This window comes from Ambystoma mexicanum, chromosome 3q, assembly GCF_040938575.1.
Source record: "Ambystoma mexicanum isolate Mex_15411 chromosome 3q, UKY_AmexF1_1, whole genome shotgun sequence".
NCBI classification, from domain to species: Eukaryota; Metazoa; Chordata; class Amphibia; order Caudata; family Ambystomatidae; genus Ambystoma; species Ambystoma mexicanum.
In genome coordinates, this window is record NC_090926.1 from 1,042,068,905 (window position 1) to 1,042,093,264 (window position 24,360).

At 45.5% G+C, this 24,360-nt stretch overlaps 1 protein-coding gene across 4 annotated transcripts in view; it reads left to right on the forward strand.

Annotated features, from left to right (window-relative positions):
• The window catches only part of CYTH1 (cytohesin 1), a 914,859-nt gene extending 897,199 nt beyond the window's left edge, over positions 1–17,660 (forward strand). For all 4 annotated transcript variants that reach the window (XM_069655238.1, XM_069655235.1, XM_069655237.1 and 1 more), the window contains exon 13: positions 14,638–17,660. In XM_069655238.1, the coding sequence (XP_069511339.1) occupies positions 14,638–14,716 (79 nt within the window). In that variant the 3' untranslated portion in view covers positions 14,717–17,660. The remainder of the gene's footprint in view (positions 1–14,637) is intronic.
• The last annotated feature ends 6,700 nt before the right edge of the window (positions 17,661–24,360 follow it).

Here is a 24,360-nt window from a genome sequence, read left to right on the forward strand (position 1 = left end):
AATACCCGGGGTTCCTCAACCACCTTGAAGGGCATTGCCTTGCTATGGACGAATCTCGCTGGAACGTCGGTGCCATCCGTGTGGATCTCAAGAAACACTAATCCTCTCCTCAGAGTCCCTTCACCAGAGTACATGACTAAAGAAAGAAGATGATTCCAACCAGCAGTGATCGTTCACTCCTGGTGCTGAGAAAAAGGCACCAAAACCACAAACTGACGTGGGAGTAAGAAGAATTCTTTACTGGCGAGTCCCCCTCTCAACTACTGTGCAGAAGCCCATCCAGGGTCCCCCTTTCATCACCACGTCCAAGGACTAGGAGACCGTGTTTTCAGCCGTGCATCCAGAAGGCATCCAGCAGCATCATCATCTTCACTCTCAAGGTACCTTGGGACTCTTGATAACCTTACCTTAAGCCATTTGTATCGCTCCTTTGCTTTTGGAGCATTGTTTCTACTATTTAGGTGTTCACCCATTTCCAGTCGCCCAGGCCTAACAGCCGATGCCACAACAGGAAGGCTTCTCCTAAGCTCTTGAACTTTTACAAAGACCAACTAACTTGTTATATACTTGTGCTAAGAAGATTACCATCAGAACTGTTGCTTTCCTTTTGACTTTGGCATTGCTGGTTTCCTTCCAAAACCTGAACCGAAGAACTCCTTTCTTGTTCGGTAAAAGACTGCCTAAACCTTATAAGAGTTGCTACAGTATTACTTACTTTTGGTTGTTGCTCTTTAAATTCTTTAACTTACTTATAACTGAATAAGGCACAGTTATTCAGTTTAAATACATGCTTTTATTTGCCTGACTGAAGTCACTCTGTGTGTATGGATATGACAAGTGCATAACAATTTACTCACCTGCTTTATTTTTCCATATTACTCTAAATGTATGTTTGAAATTCACACTAAGTAAGTAAAATCTCTAGGCAAATATTGTCCCACACTACTGTAAAACTGATAAATACATTCACCCTGAGAGAAAAGAAAACATATGATTCAATAACCAGTACAACACAGGTAGGCACTTTGAACCATACAATTCAGTAAAGACGCGTCAGAATAATAATAAAACTGTTTCCCTAACACTTAGTAAGATGATTTGGAGCCTTTTGCCTTAAAGTAATCAGTTCCAAAGTTATACTTTTCTGGTAGGTTTACTAAGAGATTGGACGATGCCAGTGCTTATGATACAAGGTTCTAAAAGGTAAGTAAAGTTCGGTAAGTAAACTCACCCAGAAACTCTGATCGGCCTAGGGGAGGGATCCTTGACCAGGCTTCCACCGTAAGAAATCAGTAAAGAGTTGTTATGGGACAGGATTTGTCACCCATGTAACCCTACGGAGAACATGGGGAGAAAGATACAGGTATGTTAACGTTTAGGAAGGTTTTTATTTTTGCAACTTTCCCTCCACACCCCTTAGCTGGGGAAAGGGATTTACATATGCAGCATTTCCTGACCTACGAAGGTAGGATGAAGGCCAAAGAACAATATGACCGACGAACAAGCGAAAAACCTATGGCATGGTCATCGCTGGGTGCAAGCGACTTTTAGTAGCCATTGTAAAAGTAACTAAAATGCCATTATATAAAAACATGTAGGGATACAAAGTATCCCAACTACACTTCACTGTAAGGTTATATGTACAATTTTAACAGTGCAATAATTCACAAGGATAAACGTAGTGTCTGGGTACTGATAGTCTTAGAGGCTCAGTTTCCCCATAAGAATGAGCAAAATCGGCAAGGGATGTAAAACAGAAGGAAGGCACTGCTATTTCAATAAATGGATGCAGCTTGTTTTATGGTTCAAAATGAAACCAGTCAAGTTGATTGATCACCAGCATACATTGTTATACCAACCTGTTCTTACTTTCGGACAAGTGGTTAATATGCAATTCACTCACCTGACTGATTTGCACTGGCTGTAACCCTTTTGCAATGGTGCAGATGGACTAAAAACAGTGGTGTGGAAGGTTGCCCAGAGCAGTGCCAGTGAGTGAGAGCCAGTTGTAGACAGCCTTGAGAGCCAGTAGTAGACCGCCTTAAGGATGATGCAGGGGGATTTGAATTTGATCCTTGCATCAACCGGGAGCCAGTGGAGAGTTTTTGGGGATGGAGAGATGTGGACCCTCGGCTTGAGGCAAAGGATAAGTCTTGCAGCCCTATTATGGGTTAGCTGGAGGGGACATATAGCGGAAGAGGGTAGATTAAGGAAGAGGTTATTACAGTTATCAAGCCTAGAGAGTACCAGAGCTCTAGAGACATTGAGCTTCTGGGGAAAAGTGAGGAAAGGAAGGATTCCTTTGAGGAGGAGAAGTTGAAAGTGGGGCTTCCTGGAAAGGTCCTGGATGTGAGAGAGGAAGGAAAGAGAGGAGTCGAAGAGGACTCCAAGGTTTTTGGCTTCAGATGAAGGAGAATGGGGCGAACCCATAGAGGGTGGCCAGAGTGAAGGGAGGAAAGAGGGAGCAGGAGTCCCAATGTAAAGGATTGGCATTGAGGCAGAGATCATTGGAGGCACACCAGGACTGAATGGCAGATAGCAGTCAGGAATGATGTAGGAAGTAAAGAGAGGATCAGAGGGATGTTTGAAGGTGGTGTCTTCTGCATAACACTGGCAGTAAGGGGGGAGTAGGTGGAAATGAGGTATGCAAGTGCAGCAAGATAAAGGTTAAAGAACCCGGGAGAGAGTTTGGAGCCCTGTGGGATGCCACAGGTGGAGATAGAGGTGGGAGAGGAGAAATAGCCCAGGATAACCTGGGAGGGGTCAGTCATTGTGGAAGGTCAGCCAGTCCAGTGCCCGCTCCGAGATACCTAGGGTATTGTGGAGCCGTTTTATGAGGATGGAGTGGGTGACTGTGTCAAATGAAGAGGAGTGATCAATTAGAATGAGAACGGCAGGAGAGTTGGAATCAAGCGATGCAAGCAGTTCTTCACAGGTGTTCAGAAGAGCAGTTTCCGTGCATCTGGATGCTCAGAATCCAGATGAATGGTGTGTAGGCAACCAACAAGCTCAGTATGCTGGGTCAGTTGGGGAAAAACAAGCTTCCTCAAGAGTTTCCCAAGGAATGGGGTGATATAGATATGGCAATAGTTAGCCGGACAAGACAGGGTGCAGAAGTTTTTTTTAGAAGGGGGCACACAAGAGTGCTTAAGGGGGAAGAGAGTAGAGACCCAGTGGCAAAAGAGTGATTGCAGAAATCAGCAAGTGCAGGGGCAAGAGAGTCAATATCGTCCTTAATAGTTCTGGAAGACCAGGGGGAGACCTGTTTGGAGGAGACCATCATAGAGCAGACAACTCAAGTGACTTCATCAGATGTGATTGGAGAGGAAGAGGAAAGGCAGAGGGGGGGATGGGGCGCAATAGGTGGCAGGAGGGTGGGGTAAAGGGAGAGGGGAAAGGGAAGCGGCAGTGCTCAGGATGTCCTGAGTTTTTGCAGTGAAGTGTGTGGCCCGTGCATTGCATAGGGACTGGGAGAGAAGAGGTGAGGTGGAGACTGCGGAAGGGTTGACAAACCGATCTAGTCTTAACCAGATTCCATTCATACAGAGGTGTCTTTGTGAGCTGTTCAAACCGATCATGTAGGCAGAACAGCCAAAATGCATATTCCTCATGTGTAAATTACATGAAGGATCGTCACAAAGAAAATGGACGGGTTGTAGACTTATAAAATCAATTTGTGGTCATTGAGCTCCTTTTTTGGAAGTAATAGTCTACCAATTTCCTTCTAAAAGGCTACAGAGTGGCGTAGCCAAAAGTACAACACCTAGCCATCAGTCTTCTCCCAACACGTTCTGGGCGAGAAACCTCGCCAAGGGATAAAATAGGGTACCATGGGAGCACCCAGGCCAACCTATGGCTACTAAGGGCAATCCATAATATAACAAATGTAAGTCTTCAGGGAGGTTTTAGTAGAAGCCTGTGATAAAAAAAAGTAATGTTGCAACACAAAAGGCCAGCAAAATGTTTAGGAGGCTGCTCAAGTTCAGTGCCTTTTAAAAACTCTTGCTGATTATGCCAAAGTTAACCACTTGATGATAAATTCCCTTAAATCTAACATCGTAATCCTTAAAAGACCTGAGAAGAAGATAAAGTCCTTCAGATGGCAACTGGATAGCCAAGTAGTCCCAATCTCCAGTGAGATTACATATCTTGGTACTCGAATTAGTGCATATCCAACTAAAGGGGCCCTCTTACATAATTTGGATATTAAGATTCTGAATTTGGGGGCGCAGATGATTAAAATACATAATACATTCTGCAGGTTTTCCATCGCTCCCCTAATTAAATATTATGTAGGAAAGGTTCCCTCGGTTTGGAATGCGATTCCCAGAGTTTTGATATTGAATGGGAAAAACTGGAATCCAAACTGTGGAAGAGTGCGCTTCATTTGCCAAACTCGGTCCCCATGGTGGCCATTCGTTATGAGTTGGGCCTGACATCCCTTTTGGCTTGGATGGAGTGGAGGTGGGTCTCCGCCTACAGAGTTATCCTTGCACCTCCCCCTTTATCCCTCTATGAGGCCATGGCAGCCCAGCTCAAAAAAAAGCTAACTATTTCTTAAACTTGTTAAAGGAAAAATCTACTGAGATTGTAACTAAAATGGATACAGATGTATCCACCCTAGTGCAGAATCCGCTAAAATCTAAAGATAACATGAAAAAAGGAGACTGGATTAGAACCATCGACCGAATGAGGAAGTTGAAGCTATCCTCTTCCCTGTCGATGCTGGGTAAACCCAGATCATTTCTGCCTACCTATATGAGGAGGTCCCCAGATCCTAGTGGGGGGTGGATTTCCTCAGACTTAGGCTGAATATTCTTCCAACTCTGGAGATACAGCACGTGAAGGACAGGGTATCTTATCCAATGGATACCTGCCAGGGTTGTGATTTGAATGGCAAGCACTCGATCCATCATGTATTGATTGATTGCCCGGGTACTTGGGCTTTAAGAGTTAACAGACTGAGTAGATTTGTACATCATATCGGCTTTTTAGAATCCTGCATGTTCTGGGAAAGACTCATTTCAGGTAATGAAGTATTTTTAACAGAAGTGGTTAATATCTTGAGAGCCTTAAAACTCTCAATAAAATGTTACCACTGTAAAAAATTGAAACTTAGATGAACGAGTCTAAAGCTGATGAATAATGTCAAAGAAATGCTCTGTGCGCAGAGCCAGGTGATCTAAGTAGTTGGTATTCCGTTTTAGTATTCATTAGCAATGCCTACTGTGACGACCCTTCATATAGTGTCACTTCTCCCCAGGGGAGAGCCCCTTTCCATGAGGCTAGGGAGTTGAGGCCGCTAACCAATAGTCCCCCAAGGGCCGGTAACATGCGGGAGGATCTCATGGAGAGGGACTCCTATCCTGGGGACAAGAACGCAATTGGGAGACATAGCCCCTGTAAACCTCAACCCTGCAGACTGATGTTCATGCCCTAATCTACACATACGCTCATGTCCGAAACTATGTGTTATTGTAAAATATCAAACCACCCTGATGTGATAGGTACAGGGACGAAGAAGAGCTAGAAAACGCTACAATTGAGGGCGACAAAGTCTTGATCAGCTGCTGTCAATTGGACTGATGGTTTGCTGGGGCCAGCCCTGCTATTTAAACTGAACAGCAAATGAAGACTGTGTTCTTCGTCATCTTCTGACACATCCAGCAGTGGCTTGTGCAGTTCTGGTATGCTGAGAGCTGGTCTAGAAGGAGAACCCGGTGACCGAGGGGGCCACATCGAACCCTGTAAGGTTGAACTTGGCTTTCGGGAGACTGCAGCAAGGCACATCTTCAAAGCTGAAGAGGGAAGCGGTGGGTCGCCCGAGAAGTGTCTTGCGAGTCGTTGGGAATTGGCATAGTGACTCTGGAGAGACGGAAAGGTGGTGGCACGACCTGAAGTGGGTAGACTTTCGTGTCTGATAACGGTGCCAAGACCGCCTTCCATAGCCTACGGCCGAGCCGTGTAGGCAAATATGTGGAGAGTGCAAGAACTGTGGTAATGGAGTGACCTGTTGAGGGTGGACCGAGGGTTCCGACAACTACACAGAGACTGCCAGCACCAACTGGCCATGGAGAGAAGCAGGCCACAGAAACAGCATGGAAGTTGAAGTAGAGAGACTGAACCTGCGACCCCTGGCGAAACCGGTGAAGAGTTCCCCAGGAAGAAAGTAATGGGAACAGGTACAAATCGGGAGGGGGCGGGGAAGATGCAAGATTATAAACTGTAAAGAAGCAGATGGAGCAGTGAACCACTTTGCAACGCAATTCCCTTGACAATTCCACGAGAGTGTGGTGCTGGAGAGTCGAGAGGGACTCTGGGAGCATCTTCCTTATCCCAGCGGGGGCAGGATAAAGAATATAAAGTAAGATGAGTCAGTGAAAACCTCTGTAGAGGAACTGCAAGTATTACTGAACATTATTATTATTGTGGTATTTATTGAGCATAGACCTGCCTTCGAGGAGCAACAGAGCACTGTAGAGAGGTATACAAGAATACAGATGCATAACGGGGTGATTTTCAGTGGTAACAGAACAGATATAGTGTGGGTAAAAGGATACAGAGGATGTGTACAGCTGTACAAGGTGGTGGGGGCTGGGGCGACATGATGCCCTAGGTGTTGAGGAGGAGAGACTCCTTGAAGAGTTGAGTCTTGAGTTCTTTTCTGAATTGTGGGAAGGTGAGGGCGAGTCTGATGATGGCGTGGAAGAGATTCCATAGTTTTTTGTTGTAGACACTGAACTATAAGAGACATTGGGGAAACATTGAGGAGAAGGGAGTCGTTCTCCTATCCCCACAAGGATCATGTATAACTGTTTTGTTTGATTTTGAGTTACGCAAAGCCGAGAACTTTATGGAACTTTTACATTGAACAGCCTTGGCGTTTTGGGACACTTTACATCCAGGAGAAGGGTGTAATTCTCCTGGGTTACAAGCAGAACCCGAACTATATATTGTTTGTTGTAGTGACAGGGATAGTGTTGGAGCCTTTTTGACTGGGATGTTGTCTTTTGATTTGGACTTTCACAGGCTTCCTGACAAGTACCCAAGTTTCTTAAGTTTATGTAGGAAAACCCCATTTGAATTAAGGATAGTTGAGTTTATATTCTGTTCAAATAAGTTTATAGCAGTCAGCATGGCATCACTGGGTCAGTCTTGTTTTTCCTTGTTGCCACACTGCTTATGGTACTTAGAAATGTATTTAATACTGTCCCAGTTGCTCAAACACTTCCATGAGGAAATACAGCTCACTAATATGAAGCATATTACTCTAAAACTGATTCGCAAGCATACAAAGGAAGATATATTTGCCTGTAACAGCAGGTTTGAACTTTTAACTGTTTTAGTCAGATACACCCAACCTTCTTGCATGTAGAGAGTAAAAATGTATATATCGTGTTAGAAAGACATTTGCGTAGCCATCTTGTGTGTGATGGCAGCCGTCAAACCTAATGGTGAAACAACAATCCAATCAAAAGGGGACCCATAGCTCTCTAAAGGTAGTAGCAATGGTCGAGCAATCAGGCTGAACTCAACTAAATGCGCATGGCTGGTAAGAAAGGCCAATTAGTTCACACAGTTAACTAAAGGGAAACACACTCATACAGACTGAAAAGATAGTCACTCATTGGCACTTTATCAAGCAAAGTATGTACTTTTGGTACACATAGCAAGAGATGGAACAAGTGTATGTATATAAAACAGCAGTGTTCAATTAAGACCCAATACACCCATTATGCTAACACGTTGACGCCCCTATCCTGTGATCAGCACTGTAGATACAGTCTACGGCGGGAGAAAGACCAGGGTGCCCAGACAATGACATGTAATTTAGCCTGAATGCTGGGGTTGAGCGGTATCTCAAGTCATGTGCAGTATTCCAAATCATGGGCTCGGCAGGCAGGCATACACATAATGCAATCACAGTTAAAATATTCAGACAATTAGAATTTACAATTAAGAATAGAGAATTACATTTAGTTTGGATGTCTGGGCTGTGCGCCAATCTCATCTTTGTTATGCAAAATCGTGTAAACAATATTTCTGGGATACATTCAAAACAGTCTGGGAAGTGTTCCAGAACTGAGTTGTCTCAGTTTACTATAGTAAACAAAACTAAATGTTCTTGTTAACAATAAGTCCGGAACTACAATGAAGAACTACAACGTTTTCAGGGAAGCCGGATATGAGGGAAATGGCCATAGCGCGATAAGATAGCAACTCGCAATTGAGTGAAAGGTTGAGGCAATATACTGTCAATCTTGCAACTTGCTCTTGCTAAACACCGATAGTGAGGCATGACCTAATCAGCAACTTGCTCCTGCTAAATGCTGATAGTGAGGTAAGACCTAAGCAGCATCTTACTCTTGCTGATAGTGAGGCTGGACACGCCAATAATAAAAAATGCTGAGTTCTGGGAGAGCTAGGGAGCTGTTCTGACAGGGCTGGAAGTGACGGGAGGCAGACGCAGGCTTGGAGAAACATCCATAGAGAGGCACTGGAAACACTCTTTCTAGAGAGGCGAGGGGGAGAAAGCCACTCCTTTTTTCTTGCCTGATTTTGAAGCCACTAAATTGGATTTTTGGCTTTTTTAGACTCTTGCTTTTCGTTTTTAAGATTAACTACTATTCACAATTTCTAAATCTGACACCTGTAACGCTCACCTGATTCCCGTAGAGGCGCCGGTCTTGACTGGGCGTATACCGTATCTTCAAAGGTGATGTGTAACACACGGCTGGCTCTTTGGGCTGGACCTCTGTGCACTGTATGTCTGACTTGAAGGGTAAGATGTCTGCAGATAGAAAATATGGGATTAAGGAACTGGGTTATTGAATGTCTCTCTCTTCTTCCCTTTCTCTTCTTCTGTAGAACCCCAAAGGTTAACGCTCTCACCTTAGGTAAGTGAACGCCGTGCTCTCCATCTGCCTCGGGGCAGGGTGCTGTAACCAGTTTCTTCACTGGATAAGGGGAGCAGGCCTCTTGACTTCAGAGGACTGCTGTCCGTCGTTTACTGCACGAACGGTAAGTTTCGAGTAATTCTAATGTCTTTAAAGTCTTTAGTAATGATGTTTCTTGTTTTGCAGGGTTCCGGCGGTGGCGGATGACGGGCTGAAGTGAGTTGAAGATGGAGCCCGTGTGATGAATAGAAGCGCCGGGAAGCACGTAAGTAAGCGCTTGTTGCCTGCTTCACGATGCGCTCTAACTGTCTTTTTATTTTGCAGGTACAAGTTCGGAGCGGCTGCAGGGTGCCGGAATACCCACTGGGTTAGATGTGGAAAGGAGTAATGGCACGTGAGTATTAAAGTTCCCCAATGTCTTTAAACGCACCTTGTTTTGTCTTTCAGATGCGGGATGCAGCGCCGAAGGCCTCCGGAGCGTGCAAAGAGTTGGTAAGCTTTTGTCTTTCAGATGCCGGAATGCAGCGCGAGGCGTTGGTGACAGCCGATGGACCTGGTAAGTGAAGAGCTGTCACTGAAGACTGTAATGCTAACCTGTTCTTTCTTGTCTTTAGAGGTGTTGCTGAAGACTGGATTCAGGATGGTAAGCCTTTTTCCTTAGGCCCAGGATCAGATGCAGAAGACACGATGAGCGTTCTGCTGCAGAGGATGCAGAATAACGCAAAGCAAGATTCATCCATCGGGTGTGGTTTAAATAGCCTCCTGTAGTGTTTTGATGTCTCCTTCCACAGCCACGCCTAGGTAAGAAAAGAGTTCCTGCTTTCCAGAAGAGTTCCAGTGTTCTGATTCTAGGGAGTGGCTCCTGCCCCACCCAACAGGAAAAGTAGTTCCAAACAGAAGAGGATCAGAGGCTCAACTGGCAGGCAAGTAAGCAGCATGGTCTGCTGCAGGTAAGTCCACCCAAGCATTATGAGCCCGGCGCTTCCAGCGCTGGGACTGGGCATATTTATGAGCCTGGTGCCACTGGCGCCAGGACTGGGTCCAAAAGGTCCCAATTGGGACTGGTTGGCACTCGGAACCTGGGTTATGGATCTGCTTCCAAGGGAGTTGGGAAAACCCTGACCTTTTGGAAGCAGAGATCATGACAAGACCTCTATTGGTTTCTGGTGTCTATGGTAATTCTGACAGGTTGTTTTTGGAATTCAATATTTTTGGGATTTTCTTGAGATAGTGCACACCACAGCAAACCGGGCATGCCGCCTCCACCTCTCGATCAAAATCAGCCGCGGCCGTAATGTTCGCATTTGAAAGGTGAGAACTTCCAAAAGTTTGCACCTTTCTCATGCAAACAAACTTACATACTACGGGGGCTGCAGGGGTTTCCCCCGCAACCCCTGCTCACTATACTGCAAAGTATAGTGAGCGGGGTGTTGCGGGGGACACCCCTGCAGCCCCCCATATTTTTTTCTTTTCACATTTTTTTTTTGCAGGTGTGCTGCAGCGTTCCCCCCCCCCCCCCCCCGCAACACCCCGCTCACTATGCCACACAGTATAGTGAGCGGGGTGTTGCAGGGGACACCCCCGCAGTTTTTTTTTTAACTTACCTGCAATGCTACCACCAAAGGTTCGAACTTGAACTTTTGGTGTTCGAACCTTTGGTGGTAGCATTTTTCGGTCGTTTTGTACGGTCGGACCGTTTTTTTTGGTACGATCGTACAAAACCCATCTCTCATCACCCTAGCGTCTAAAGATAGTAATGAGTATGAAAACCTGTTTTACCCATCATTAATATCATGTTGGGAAAGAGGTGAAGTATTGAGGGTGCAGGTAATTCTATGAGATTTCCCAGAGAGATCTAATAATGTAGACAGTTGCTATTGGAATGGCTGTTATGCTTCTGAAATGATTGCTTGGTCTGGAGTAGACATAGCGGCAAAAGACAATCATAGCTGCATATTCATTAATAATGTATCTTAAGTTATTATGTGTAGTAACTATAGTGGTAGCAATGTTTCTTTATTACTTATTTTCATAATTAAAAGATTTACACTATACACAAGAGTGTAAGGGCATTCATTGAGTGTTCATTACTGAGAAGCTTGTCCTAACCATTTGAACATGAGCATAATGTATGGCACATCTCTTAGAAAGTACTGTGTATTCATATGTTTTATATGGTACATGGCTAGAATCCACACACACAGGGTTACTGCAAGGTTTGAGCAGTGGACCATAATTCAAATATGTGACATTAGCAATCCACGCCTGTGCTGACAGCTGAGAGTAGCCGTCCACTGTAGTGGGTTGATTGCCTACTCTCTTTACTGATGCTTTTCTCTACCTCTGTTCCTACCACATCCTCTACTGGGGTTAAGGGGTCTAGAGCACTCCCGTGGGGGTGAAAAAGATGCTCTGAGGTAGAGGTTACATAAATTGCATCAACACAGAAGAGCATTGTATTCACATTGTCATTATCAAGACGCCACACAAACAATCTCAGTATTCCTAAACCCTCTAGCCCATAGTAGCATGGGTGATACAAATACACCGTATACATTAAATAATGAAAGACTAGAAGGATAAAAGCAGAACTTCATAAACCATACCCAGATGTCACCAAAAGGCAGGTAAAGGTTCAAAGCACAGTACTTGTTGGCTCCAAAAAACGTGAAATATTCGGGACAGCCCTGACACTTTGTGTATTGTCATGTCTGAGGCCAGAGACTGGTGTAAAATATCCCAAATCACTGAAGAGGGTTCAGGCCCGGGTATAAAGTGAGCCCAAATGTTCAGAACTGGCATTTTAGGCATGCCTTGTGGTTTCCCCTAACAAAGAAATGCCCAAGAAACAAAATGCCAGGAGCAAGACTTAAAGAAACCTCATTGGCTACCAAAAAGGTATGTTGGGCTGTTAATGCAGTAAATCAGCTTTTATCCCTGGTCGAAGCAATAACCAAATTACAGCAGCCACCAGCCTTCTCTTTAAAACCCATCTACGGTGATATAATCATTCTTGGGTTCAAATTGTGGCTCAACAAGCACCCCTTGCCCAAAGAGTACCAGCAGGGCAGCTCCACCGGAATGTGTTCTATTATTACTGCTTGATCTGAAGAGGCAGTGTCACATAAAACATCTTTTAATTTGCATAAATTACTAGACGCAAAGATCTTTTACTACTTGATATGCTATGGCATTTATAACGTGCCTATACACAAGTGTTTCAAGGCGCGACGAGGCAAGGGAGGGGGAACGTAGGGAGGACAGACAACAATCCTGCTAGGCCAAGTGTCATTCAGATCGCGCAAGTCCATGGGATGGGGGAAGGGGAAAGTGCAGGGGGTAGAGGGAAGGGGGAGTGCAGTACATGGGAATAGAATAACAATAAGTAAAAGTAACGGCCAGCAGGTGGTAAGTGCAAAGGTAAGTGCAGAAAGCAGGTGTCAAGTGCTGGTAGTGGGACTGTAGGGATACAGAAACAGTCCCCAAGTACGGGGTTGCTAGGCGGGAAGTGCAGGTGTGTGAGACTGGCTGTGGAGGGACCTGGCCCCGGGATCAGAGGGTGACCAGGAACCGGTGCAGTTTCAGTCAGGAGGTCAGCAGGGGAGAGGAGGGGAAAAAGCTGAAGCAAAGAGAAAGGTTTTGAGGTGCTTCCGGAACCGGAGATGGTTCTCAAGTTTCAGGGAGGCTGTTCCAGAGGGAGGCACCAGCCAAATGAAGAGATCTACCACCAACTTGTTGCTTGGAGAAGCGGCTGACACTGAGGGAGTTGGAGGCGGATGAGCGAAGAGCTCAAGAAGGAAGATATTTAGGAAGAGAGAGTTGAAGGTATTGAGGCCCCAGGCCCCAGAAGGCCTTGTGGAAAATACAGAGGGTTTTGAACTTTATTCTCGCAGCCACTGGGAGCCAGTGCAGAAATGTCAGTCCTGGAGAGATACGATCCCTGGGCTTCAGGCCAAGGACAAGTCTTGCAGTCCTGTTCTGGATGAGTTGCAGAGGGTGGAGAGTAGAGGCAGGCATATTTAGAAAGAGGCTGTTGCAATAGTCCAGCCTAGAGAGAACCAGAGCTCTGGAGACAGTGAGCTTCTGGGGGAAGGAGAGGAATGGAGGAATACCACTGAGGAAGTGCAGCTGGTAGTGTAACTTCTTAGAGACGCCAGAGATGTGAGGAGAGAAGGAGAGTGTGGAGTCAAAGATGACCCCAAGGTTTTTAGCCTCGCAGGTGGGAGCAGGAAGAACACTCCTGATATGAATGGAAATGTCTTTTACTCTCTAAAGTCTTTTTACTGCCAACATAAAAACATGGAGAGTACAATCCTCCCACTTCAAAATCTGGAGTCTTGAGAACACCCTTTTATCTAATGATGGTAAAATAGAGCCATTAGAACATCACGTGTATTAGGGTTGACCTTTTATTTAGGAAGAGAACATTCTTTATCAGAGGCTGAAACATGGAGCCTCTGGAACATCTGTGTATGTGGTTCTGTCATGGATCCTCTAATGCATCCTGTGCACATACATGTCCCTCATGGAACCACTGAAACAGCATGTAAAGGACAGATCCAAAACTGAGACTGCACTTGTGCCTCTTCCATTTCAGTGCATTACCATTGTTTTTCCAGTTTCTGCCATCAATTCAAAACTATATGGGCAAATGGTTTTGAGATGGTCATCACTACTAGGGTCTAGTGTTATCTATTGAGATTGGCTACAAATGTCAAGTTAACAGTTCTAAAATACTAACCTTATCTGTCCCATTCTGGAAAATACTAAACTGTAATGACTGGCCAACTGTTTCAAATTAATATGCCCTTCTTCCTTGAGGTTTGAGTGTTCTTCCATGACCTGTCACTGAGTGCGACTCTGCCAAGCCCTCTCCAGCCAATTTTAGGCATTCAACAGTAAATAAAAACTGCAACAATCCTTGACGTCCAGAATGTGTGGTGGGATTGGTAATAATCACTTTGTAACAGATACCTTATGTCCAATCAGGCAATTGATTGAAGCACTGCACTGCATTAATCTGTTCAATGATTTCATTCCTTTCCTGATTTTCCTTGATCTACCAGACACCCCTTCTTTTCTTCCTCTAATTTTGAGTCTGGCTCCAGGATTTGTCTTCCGCACTCGTTCCCCTATTCATCTTTCATTTCTCGCATCTTCTACCTACATGCAACTGTGCTCTGTAGCTGTTTAATTCTGTTTTCCTCTCTTTCTACCTCTATGCGTAGCCTCAAGCTGTTCCTTTATCTTATCTGCTTTGGGGTTTTTGTACAGCTGCTTTGGCCACCCCTGCCTGTATTGTTCCACTTTGGTGGTCATGTGATTCTCCCATACCTTCTTGTTATCGCGTCCTTTTATTTGTTACTCCTGTGATTTTCTGCTGCTGCTCCTTCTTTCTCTGCATCTGTTCTTTCGTTTCACTGCCCTCCCGTTGTCTCCCGCATCCTCCAACTATGTATCACACCACTGCCTTTCTGATCTTTCCCTTATTTCTTCTCTTCTTTCTTTCCAGGTTGTTGCTTTCTGCTACGCCCAGGTCAACCTCTCTTTCTGCTCATTTTTTGCTACCTGTCTGCATCTCTATTATTTCTGTTTCTCTCTGGTTTACCCACAGTCCTCTGTCTCTAGTTCGTTTGTTCTAGTATTCTCTTGTCTTTTTCTATAGTCCTATGTTTGCTTCTGTTTATCTTATCTTTGTCCTGCCTTGGCATAAATACTTTTCTTTGCTTTCACCTTGCAGGGCAGCAATCAGCCGGGATCCCTTCTATGAGATGTTGGCTGCACGGAAGAAGAAAGTGTCCTCAATGAAGCGCCATTAGCTCTCAACAGCTGCAGGACAATCCTCCAACTTGGAGTAGTGCCCTCCAGGTCAGCGCATGGAGAGGGACCTAGCTCTTCCCATGGACGATGGGTATTCCCAAGGACTTCGCTTCAGCTTTTTGCAATCTTTATTTCGATGGGGAATATCAGGGAGCAGGGGTTGGGCTCATGTTATGAGGTCCCAGGAGCTTCCTGAGATCTGTGCAGCTTGAACTGGTAGATGGTCTTTATTCAAAAAGTCCATATCCCACCCCTGGCATCCTATCAACTCAGCAGGTCTGATTGCCGGCTTGTCTGCCGTCTGTGCCTACAGGGTGTGGTGTTGGGAATCCTTGCAGAACGCAACCCAACCTGAGACATAGATGAGATAATGCTCATGTTGTTCATATGGAAAGAAATGTTTTTTATGTAAATTTACAAAGCTGTCTGTCTTTCTCCGCTGGCTATTTAGTTCTGCCCAATAATAGCAAAGAATATATATACTCTCAAGGCCGACATCTCCCTACTATTCCTGAGGAAGTGACTGCGTTGAGAGGGCTGGTACAGACTAATTCCGTCTCAGTATCTTTGTGGTGTGTGTGGGAGGAGGTTGCTGAGGGGAGGCTGATAACTCTTCATATTGTCTTTGGTTTGAGGGATGTTTAAGTATTTGTCACTTGGTAGAAACAGCGCCTACGTTTAGTTTTTTCCATCACTGGCCCTAACTGGAAGAAAGGTCACTGCTCCGATATATAAGTGCACACTGATGCGTCCTGGTGCAAGAATGGGCTGTGAAAGGTGGTAGTACTGTCAGACAAGCAGCCCTGTCCTTTTAACTGCTGTTGTTTAAATGGCTTGTTAAGTTTTCTTTTCATCCCTAAGGGGGCTAGTCTACCCGAGTATTGACCACTTAGAGCTATCCTCTGTACATGCATTTGCTTCTTATGAGTGGCAATGGTGTGTTACAACTTTTGAGGAACAGGGCTGTCTTACATGCATTCATACCTCTCTCTTCTCTTAAGCATTGTTGTGTTAAATACATATGCGTGCCTCCTGGGAGGAACAAGAACACCTCAGGTGGCGTTAGGGAGCATTACATTCCTTTGTGTTTCCCTTCAGGGGTACAGGGTTTCCAATGGGTACTTTGGTTTGCCAAGCAGGCGGATTGCATATTTATTAATTTGCCCCTATCTTGTGTGCAATGAATTGCCCCTTGGGAGAATCAGGGGTGGCCTATCTACCTCCACGTGTTCCTCTTGAGAAGTGGGGTCGTCCTGTGTACATTCCTAAGCCTTTCTTGAGGATCAATCTTGTTAAACATTCATTCTAATATGAGACTGCAGGGACTTCAGACTTGTCGGCTTTTATGGCAGCCCCATCTCTGGAAACTCACAATGAAAGAAATGTCGGGAATGTGGGGGGAAAGCAACTGTTGAGGCTTTCTGCTCGTCACTTTCTTGCTGGTCTAGGAAAAGTTTGGGAATAGAAGGGGAGTCATTATCCTGGAGAGGCGCTTTGGTGACAAATATAAGGCATGGATGGCAAATCATAGAGGAGGGTTTCAGACTTTCATAGGAAAGCCACACACATGTAAAGCGTCCCTTCTCTTCTAAGTGCCCCAGATATTTTGAAAACATGATTAATTTAAATTTCCGTCTCACAAATGTTCAACATGCCCTCTATGGTAAAAGTGGTTTCCTTGAATTCAGAACAAGCTGGACTATATCAGTTGTGTTGATCTTTTGAGATACTCTTAGTAGCTGCTTGCTACACCGTATTTTGACAATGATCTTTCAGTCTTTATAGCATGAAAGGCAATGCAGATACTAGTTTAGCAGGGTATGCCCCATCTTTCTATCCACTGCAGTAAAACAGCAGTTCAGACAGTCTGCCTGCTGCATTCCTTGTTTGGCAGTCTTAAAAATCAGATGAGCTGATTCAAGTTTAGAAGGTGCAAGAATAACGTGCATACTCAGTATTTTTGGTAACGAGCTGCCCTGACGTTGCTATGTCACAGCATGCAAAACAAGCAGTTTAGTAATTGCAGTGACCCAACTTGTTCAGCAGTCCAGGAAGGAAAGCATTTCACAGTCACTTTGCCACACATTTTCCAAGCTTGCTTGGCTTGTAAGAAAGAGGCAATTTAGAAGGCCAATGTGGATTCTCTGCAATGCGGATAACAATTTGTTGAGAAAGTCGCAGTATTGAAGTTCCAGCTTGCTTGCCATTGTGGTAAAAAGGAAAGTCGAAAAGGAGGCACCCTGTCATATCCCACCTAACTTTGTATTCAGGTAAAGAAGTAGGTGCAGTGACTCTCGAAGCCTGCAATTCCATCTTGCCTAGACTTCTGGAAAAATGCAATTCAGTATGTGGCCATACTGAAAATGGGGCACCGTTCTGTGTATTCTTGAAAAATATCTCAAAACGGGCTCTGCTTTTGGTGGCTTTTATCAAGCTTTGGAAGAAAGCTGAAAAATAAAGCCGTGAATTCATGCTAGTGCACAGAACATAAGTGAAGCCCATCTCTTTTTTTTCCAAAGCATTATTTGTGCCTGTATTGCTTTCTAGCCATGCCAAAAAGGCACCCTGTTTTAGGGCACAAGTATGTTGTATTTTTAGGGTGGGGAGGGATTGTTGTTTGTCCCACTGCCATTCAATGCACTGGTTCTAAAAAATTGATAAATATATATATATATATAAATTAAATATATATAAACCCGCTAATGTCCAAGGATAGTGCAGTCCGACAGTGTTAACCTGTTATTTATCTGAGATGTAAATTATTCTGGAATAGTTTTTCTTCTTTTAGATTTTCCAATTGTTTTTTTTTTTTAAATTAGTTGTTTCTGTGCAGATATTTGCAGATGGAAGCGTGTTCCAGGTTTTTTTTTTATTGGGGGACAATTCCCCCACATTGTAAACTATTGCTGACTGAAAACTCCAATAAAAGGAAACATTTCCCAATTTTTCAAGTCTCTCCTGTTATGTTAATAAGCTTTTGAGATGCTCCAGTCACCACCATAGTAGTCTTACAGTGCTTTGGCTCTTCTGCTTAATTGTGTATTGTGCTACCGCTGGGGGATAACTACACAATGGTTTGAGCAAGAATGAATGGAAAATATGATAAGCTAAGTAGAGCAGAAGCAGAAACAAAGGCAAACATTTGGCATGTTAGGAGAGGACAAGTGTGACATTGGTAGTAGGGGTGTCTCATCTTTAGAAATGGATCAACAATAATGATGATCAGAAAATAAAAAGAATGAAACCCACCTATTTCCCTTTTCAGTGAAGGCTGTTTCATGGATTTTGAGTGGTGGTAGATTTTAGTCAGCACATAAGGGTGATGGCCTCAAAATGTGCTCAAAATGTAATTTGTTTGGCAAAATGCAAACATGTTACCACGTATGGTAGCTCCAGGTATGTTTTGCAGGTTTTTCTGTATTTACTTTGTTTTATTTACACATCCAACTTACACTCCCAAGCCTGATAGTGTGGTACTATGTTTTTGTGCTTACCCCAAAGGTACCCTTTAGTCTCCCAGAGAGGGTATCCTCTCAGTCATGTGGCTAGGCTGATGCTGGCTTTTCATCAGTGTTAAATGGTCCACTGGGTGGACCCTTTTTTATCTAGCTGATTCCTTGTTGACCCCCTGTTAGGCAGAAGCCTGTGCAGTTCCCTTAGGGACCACTGCAAAATGTTTAGGACTACAGGAGTTAGCAGTAAACCCAATTGGTAGCAGTCTGCACCACCCAGATTTACCTGGTAGCTGTGGCTGAGCAGTCGGACTTCTCTCAAGAAGAGTTAGGCAGTATACAGAGCATACACGATAGGGCAGGTAAACACAGTAGAAAAAGCAAACACTGACCAGAGCTTTGGTGTAAAAGATATATAGTTATTTATTTAAAAACACATCTATGAAAACATACTGGCACTAATATCAAGCAAGTTCAAAAACACAGTCACTAAAGTATATACACTCCCTTAAAAGAATATTAGACAACTCTTAAGTAAAGCACCACTTATTTTCAGACAGCAGTGAGCGCTTAACGCAGATGGAACTCTAATGATTCGGTTTAAAAGGGAGAGAAAGGTAGAGCATAAATTGAAACAGATCCCAACACTTTCAAAAGAACACAGAAAGAGAGGAAGGCAGAATCAAACCGTGAAGTTAGAGTTCAGAAAGCTGGATCCACTTTAAGAGGATCAGAACGAAATGTGTCCAAGGTCACACGGTTGAAAAGTGCACAAGAGTCTCGAAAAGGTTCAGAAAGAAGTTGGACCAAAAGAAAGGGACCAGTTAGATGGTCAAGAGGCCAGCCCAGTCGAGAAGGTTAAGGATTTACTGTCACCTTGTAGAAATCTATAGAAAGGGAGGCCAGGCGGACATAGTACCTTGAAATGGTGAGAACACTCCAGCGGGGGCTGTTGTTCCTGGCAGCGGTTGCGAGTCGGTGCTTCGTGCGGCAGAAGAGAAGATCTCGTCGGGGAGAAAAGCAGGAGGTCGTTGTGCTGCCAGGGAAGAAACCAGCCGCTGAGTTTCTCGATTCAAAGGAGCAGTCCTTTCTTTCGCGGTTCAGTGGTAAGTGGCTATCCGGTTGCCGGGGTGCTTGGCACGGGCAATTTGGCCACTAGACGTCCTGGTAGGCGAAAAGGAAAGCGAACTGGTTGTCCCCACCAGCTCAAGGGGAAGAGACTCTCCAGCAAGAAGATCTCCTCTGTCGTCGGGAAGTGGTGAGACGGTTCAGCAGGGCTCCACCGGTGGTGTCGTCGTTGCAGGTCGGCTCAGCTTCTCCCTCTTCGGATTCTCAGGTCCTGTGGCGACTTCTGAAGTTCCAGTCCCAAGAGCCCTGCTTTTATGCAAGAAACCCCCATTCATTCAGCCTAGCTGTCAATCAAACATGCTAAGTGGTGAGCCGGCTGGCTCACCACTTGGGCCAATCACGCAAGAGTGCGACTTGAGTTGCCAAGGCAACACAGTCCAGGGTGCCTAAACCCCCTCCCACACCCCCTGTGCTACCCAGACAGAGTGGCACCCCTTTTGGGGGCTTCTGCGGAGAAGCCCGCCAAAAAGTGGAACAAAGGGCTCGACTTGGGTTGGAGTCACAGAAGAGATCACAAACGCCATTTTAGAATCGAGTTCTGGCAAAAAATACCAACCAGTGAATTAATATTAAATAAAGATCCCAGCGGTATGTTCGAGGCTATAGGAATTAAATAATTAAAGTTGGTAGCCTCGAACAATTGGAAAATACCATAGAGATATATTCGCGGTCGAATATAAAACATAGTATCCACTGCCACCAGCCAAAACGCGATCAGGGGGGACGGAGACGTGCCCCCTCAAAGAACAGACCCTGGGGAAATCGAATTGCCCCGACCAGTACGTCCACAATATGATGATTTGTACTGGTTTCCATTCGTAATTTGGGACTAGTAAAGCCAATGGTGACTTTACATGCCCTGGGAGACAGTAGTCAGTCCCAGGGTATGGAGTCTACGGTGGGGTGTCACTATGACACCCCTTGTCACTGCACGGAGGGTGCTGTGTAACACACATAGTAAAAACACATGAGACCCTATGGAGTAAAAGACCCCATAGCCCATAAAACACATTAACAGTCAAAGGAACCCCTCAAATCATGTCCAAGAGTGTGAGGAAAAGAGTCTCACTCTTGGCCGGAGAAAAAAACAAACTCCAGAAATCCAGCAAAGCTGCTGGGGGACTCACTAGGTAAGGAAATTCAGCCTAAACAGAGAATTCTCCCTAACACCCCCTCCTCTATTCATCAAGATTAAGGTTGTATGTTTTATGCCTTGAAGACCGGAGGGGTAACATGACCATCCCTTGTCTGTGGGTCTGTGTGTGGAGGTGGCCATCTTTGGCCACTGGGTTTGTATCCTAGGACTAGGGGCTAACTGGCATGTGCCTGTCTGGGGCACTGTAGATTAATTATTTTGTGAGAGACCGTTGTAGAATGCTTAGGTGTACTTGGAAGGATTGTGTACATTGGCTGACCATGCCTCCATTTGCGACTGAGTGCAGTGTTTGCTCACTGGTTCCTGAGGGGGATAGAAGCTAACCCCTTCTCCACTGCCCTAGTCTACAGCTGGATCTTAGAACCTGCATTCTGGAAGGTCTGCTGTTCGAGGAAGGACCAAAGCTCTGCACCAACATCCTTTGACATCCTGAAGAATCCCACAGGAAGCTCTTCCTCTCCAGGGAAGACCAGAAGGAACCCTTTGTAGAGCTCCTTTCCCTGATGCGGTGGGGACAACTAGATCATAGCTCCTGCTCAAAGGCCTAGTTTCCCTGCATCACCAGAACAAGAAGTGGGATTCTTCTCACTGCCGAGAGCCCAGAAGACTGAGTCATAGTGGAAATCTTCTCCAAAGTCCCTAGGCAGCGCTCTGATTCTGTCACCTGGGCTGCTCCAGATGCTGCGCTGCCGCCAAACCTGTGACCAAACTGCCAAACTTGCTTTCTCGGTCCATTTTCCATGGCTTACTTTTCTCTGGTGTGCTTTCTTCAACTGTTCGTTATCTGCTCTTTTTAGGGGTCTCCAAGCTGACCCCCTTCTGCAGAAGCCGGTTCCTGTGTCTGAGGAAGATGTGGAAATCCTAAATCCCTGCCAACAACAGACCACAACTTAGTCTCATTTCTGCTCTCACCCCTGACTTGGAACTCACCATACCTTGATGAATCGTCTTTCTTAGGGACCTGGGGGTCCAATCTGCATCAGTGTGCCGTCACTGGAGTCTATGGTGGTCACTGAACAACTTGTGAAGCAACCACCTCTGAAAAACTACTGTCATGATGCCTACCCCCGGGGAACCAGACCAGGTCCAGCAACCCCGGAAGCAGACATCACATTATTTTGAGCAAGCCCAAAAACCCCTGCTAGGGGCTGTTTGGGTGCGGTCCTAGCGCCTATGGTGCCAGGCTCATATGGAGAGTCAGTCCTGGCGCCTGCTCATAGAGTGGAACTTACCTGATGCAGACCATGCTGCAAGCTTACCTGATGCAGACCATGCTGCAGAGCTCCAAGCCAAATGAGGCTTGGAAGGGACTATTTTCCCTAGGGACTATCTTTTACTCGGGTGGGGCTGGGGAGGAATACTTACCTGGGACTACTTTGGAGGCTATTTAAACCACGCCCGAAGAGCAGCACACGCTTCGTGTTATTCTGCATCCAGCAGCGTAACGCTCACCGTGTCTGCAGGCCTGCATCCAGTCTTCTGCCACGCCCGCCTCGAGTCTGCAGCTCCTAGAAAAAGGAAGGAACAGAAGGAGAAAAGGTTAGAATAAAAGCAAAACCTTCGATCCTTACCTGAATTCCGGATCCACCGCGCCTTCGAGCTGGAAGAAAGAAGCATTTTGCACGCGTTGCCTCGCCTGCTGCAGCGCCGCGCTGAACTCACCGGCCTTCGCAGCATCCTCACGATCCACCGCATCCTTCTGCACGTTCCCGACGCACTCTGGCACCTAAGGGGAACACAAGAACAGCAAAGGTGAGCCAAGGGAATAAACAGAGGCAATAGTAACTACCCCCATAGAATTACCTGATTACCGCCGGGGGTACTATTCCTCTTCACGGGTCGGCGCAGTCTCCATTGCATCCTCGCCGTACCCCGGCCCCTAAGGGGAACAAAAGGACAACAAGGTGAGACAAAGGGAAAAACAAGGGGAACTCTTCTCACTGCAATAGACTTACCTAATTTTACCGCCAGAAGCATTATTCCCCGAACTTCATATTTTCTCTCCGCACCTGAATAAGGGAGCAAGCAACAGGTTACATTCTGCCCTTATTTTATTGAACTGCGTAGGATAAGCCAAATCCTTACCTGAACTTCGTCAGCTACCACGAGGAACTCTTCGCTGGGGTCAAGATGCAAACTGCAAGGAATCGGACAAGAGTGAAAGTCAGACATGTGAACTCTTACGAACTACATACTTTTCGGAGTCAATATTGTTCTGGAACTCACCAATTCCTTCGAGCCAGTGAAGCAACTGGTTATCAACGCGCCCCTGCGCTCAATGCAGGATGGAGAGCTCATCTTTTCAAACCATCAGGTGAGACTATAAGAGGAGACATCAAAGGTGATCTGTGGGGAGAACATCGGGGGTGGGAGGATTTACGCTCAACTCCACGGGTGGTTAATTCCCTTTCTCCATTTGCAGAAGAATATTCCTAAGGGCCAAGCAAACGAAGCTAGGTGGGCCAGTCCAGTCCGTCATCTCGGCCCTACGCGTGACATTGGTGGAGACCGCAGATGTCCAGTTCAGATCGACGCCTCTGTGGGAGCCAGGTGAGCGTAACACCTACAACCTCCTGCAGAACTGCTTGCCAGGTTTCGGGTTATTGATCTCGTAGCCCTTATGCACTGCTTGCAGACATTTTCTTTGTTTTCTTCATCCTTGCCTCATCTTCATCTTAATGATCTCTTGAGTCTCCTTGCAATGGAACACCAGCAGCTGCTCCTTGGGAACACATTGGCATTGAGGTCACTTGCTCCCATCAGAGTATGCCCCTATTCGCACTACTGGTCTGTCCTTTTCTCTTTTAAAGTTGCCTGCCTGAACTGAAACACATTATACCTGCATGTAACTGTGGTTCTCTTTTCAGGAAAGACTTTGAGTCGAAAAGGGATCTTATTTAAAAAGTGATACTTACCTGCTACTTAGTGATATCTCTGTTTTAAAAACGAATTACCTGTGAGTGTAGTTTTGTTTTTCTCTTTGCCTTTTCTTCAATATAAGTATACTATTTGTATAAAATGAGTGTGTGGAAATGTTCTTATTTGTTATCTAACGAAAAGTGTGTGATGTACCTTTAAACCCCCTACTCCTCCCACTCCACATCCTTTAGGCTTGGCCCGGGCTGCTCTGCCATGACTACCACTTGCAGACCCTGTTGAGCTTGAGGGGAATCACTAGTAGTACCTGAATCAGAAAGAAATACCTGAGGACCTTAACCGCAGGGGCTTAAGGAAATTCTCCTTAACACGCTTGAAGTGTGAAGGCTTAATTGCCATATAACGTTAACGTCCCTTATATTAACCAGAGGGTCTGCTGGGAGTTCAGCACTAACTGACAGATGTGCCAAAACCAATGGATGTGGGGAGTCACAAAGGAAGAAGAGGGAAGGGGAACATGGAATAACTGGATCCTCCCAAGTGCCATACTTGCTTGGCAACTCTCTCTAAGAAGTCACACTACCATCTGCACCTCCTCAGAGGTATTGTTCCTTTCCTCTCCTTCCCCCAGAAGCTCACTGTCTCCAGAGCTCTGGTTCTCTCTAGACTGGACTATTGCAACAGCCTCTTTCAAAATCTGCCTGCTTCTACTCTCTGCCCTCTGCAACTCATCCAGAACAGGACTACAAGACTTGGCCTTGGCCGCAAGCCCAGGGATCGTATCTCTCCAGGACTGAAATCTCTACCCTACCCTGGCTCCCAGTGGCTGCGAGGATTAAGATCAAAACCCTCTGTATTGTCCACAAGGCCTTCTGGGGCCTGGGGCTTCCATACCTTCAACTCGCTTTTCCTAATTATCATCCTTCTCGAGCTCTTCGCTTACTGACTCCAACTCCCTCAGGATCAGTCGCTTCTCCAAGCAACGAGTTGGTGGTAAATCTCTTTCTTTGGCTGTGGCCTCCCTCTGGAA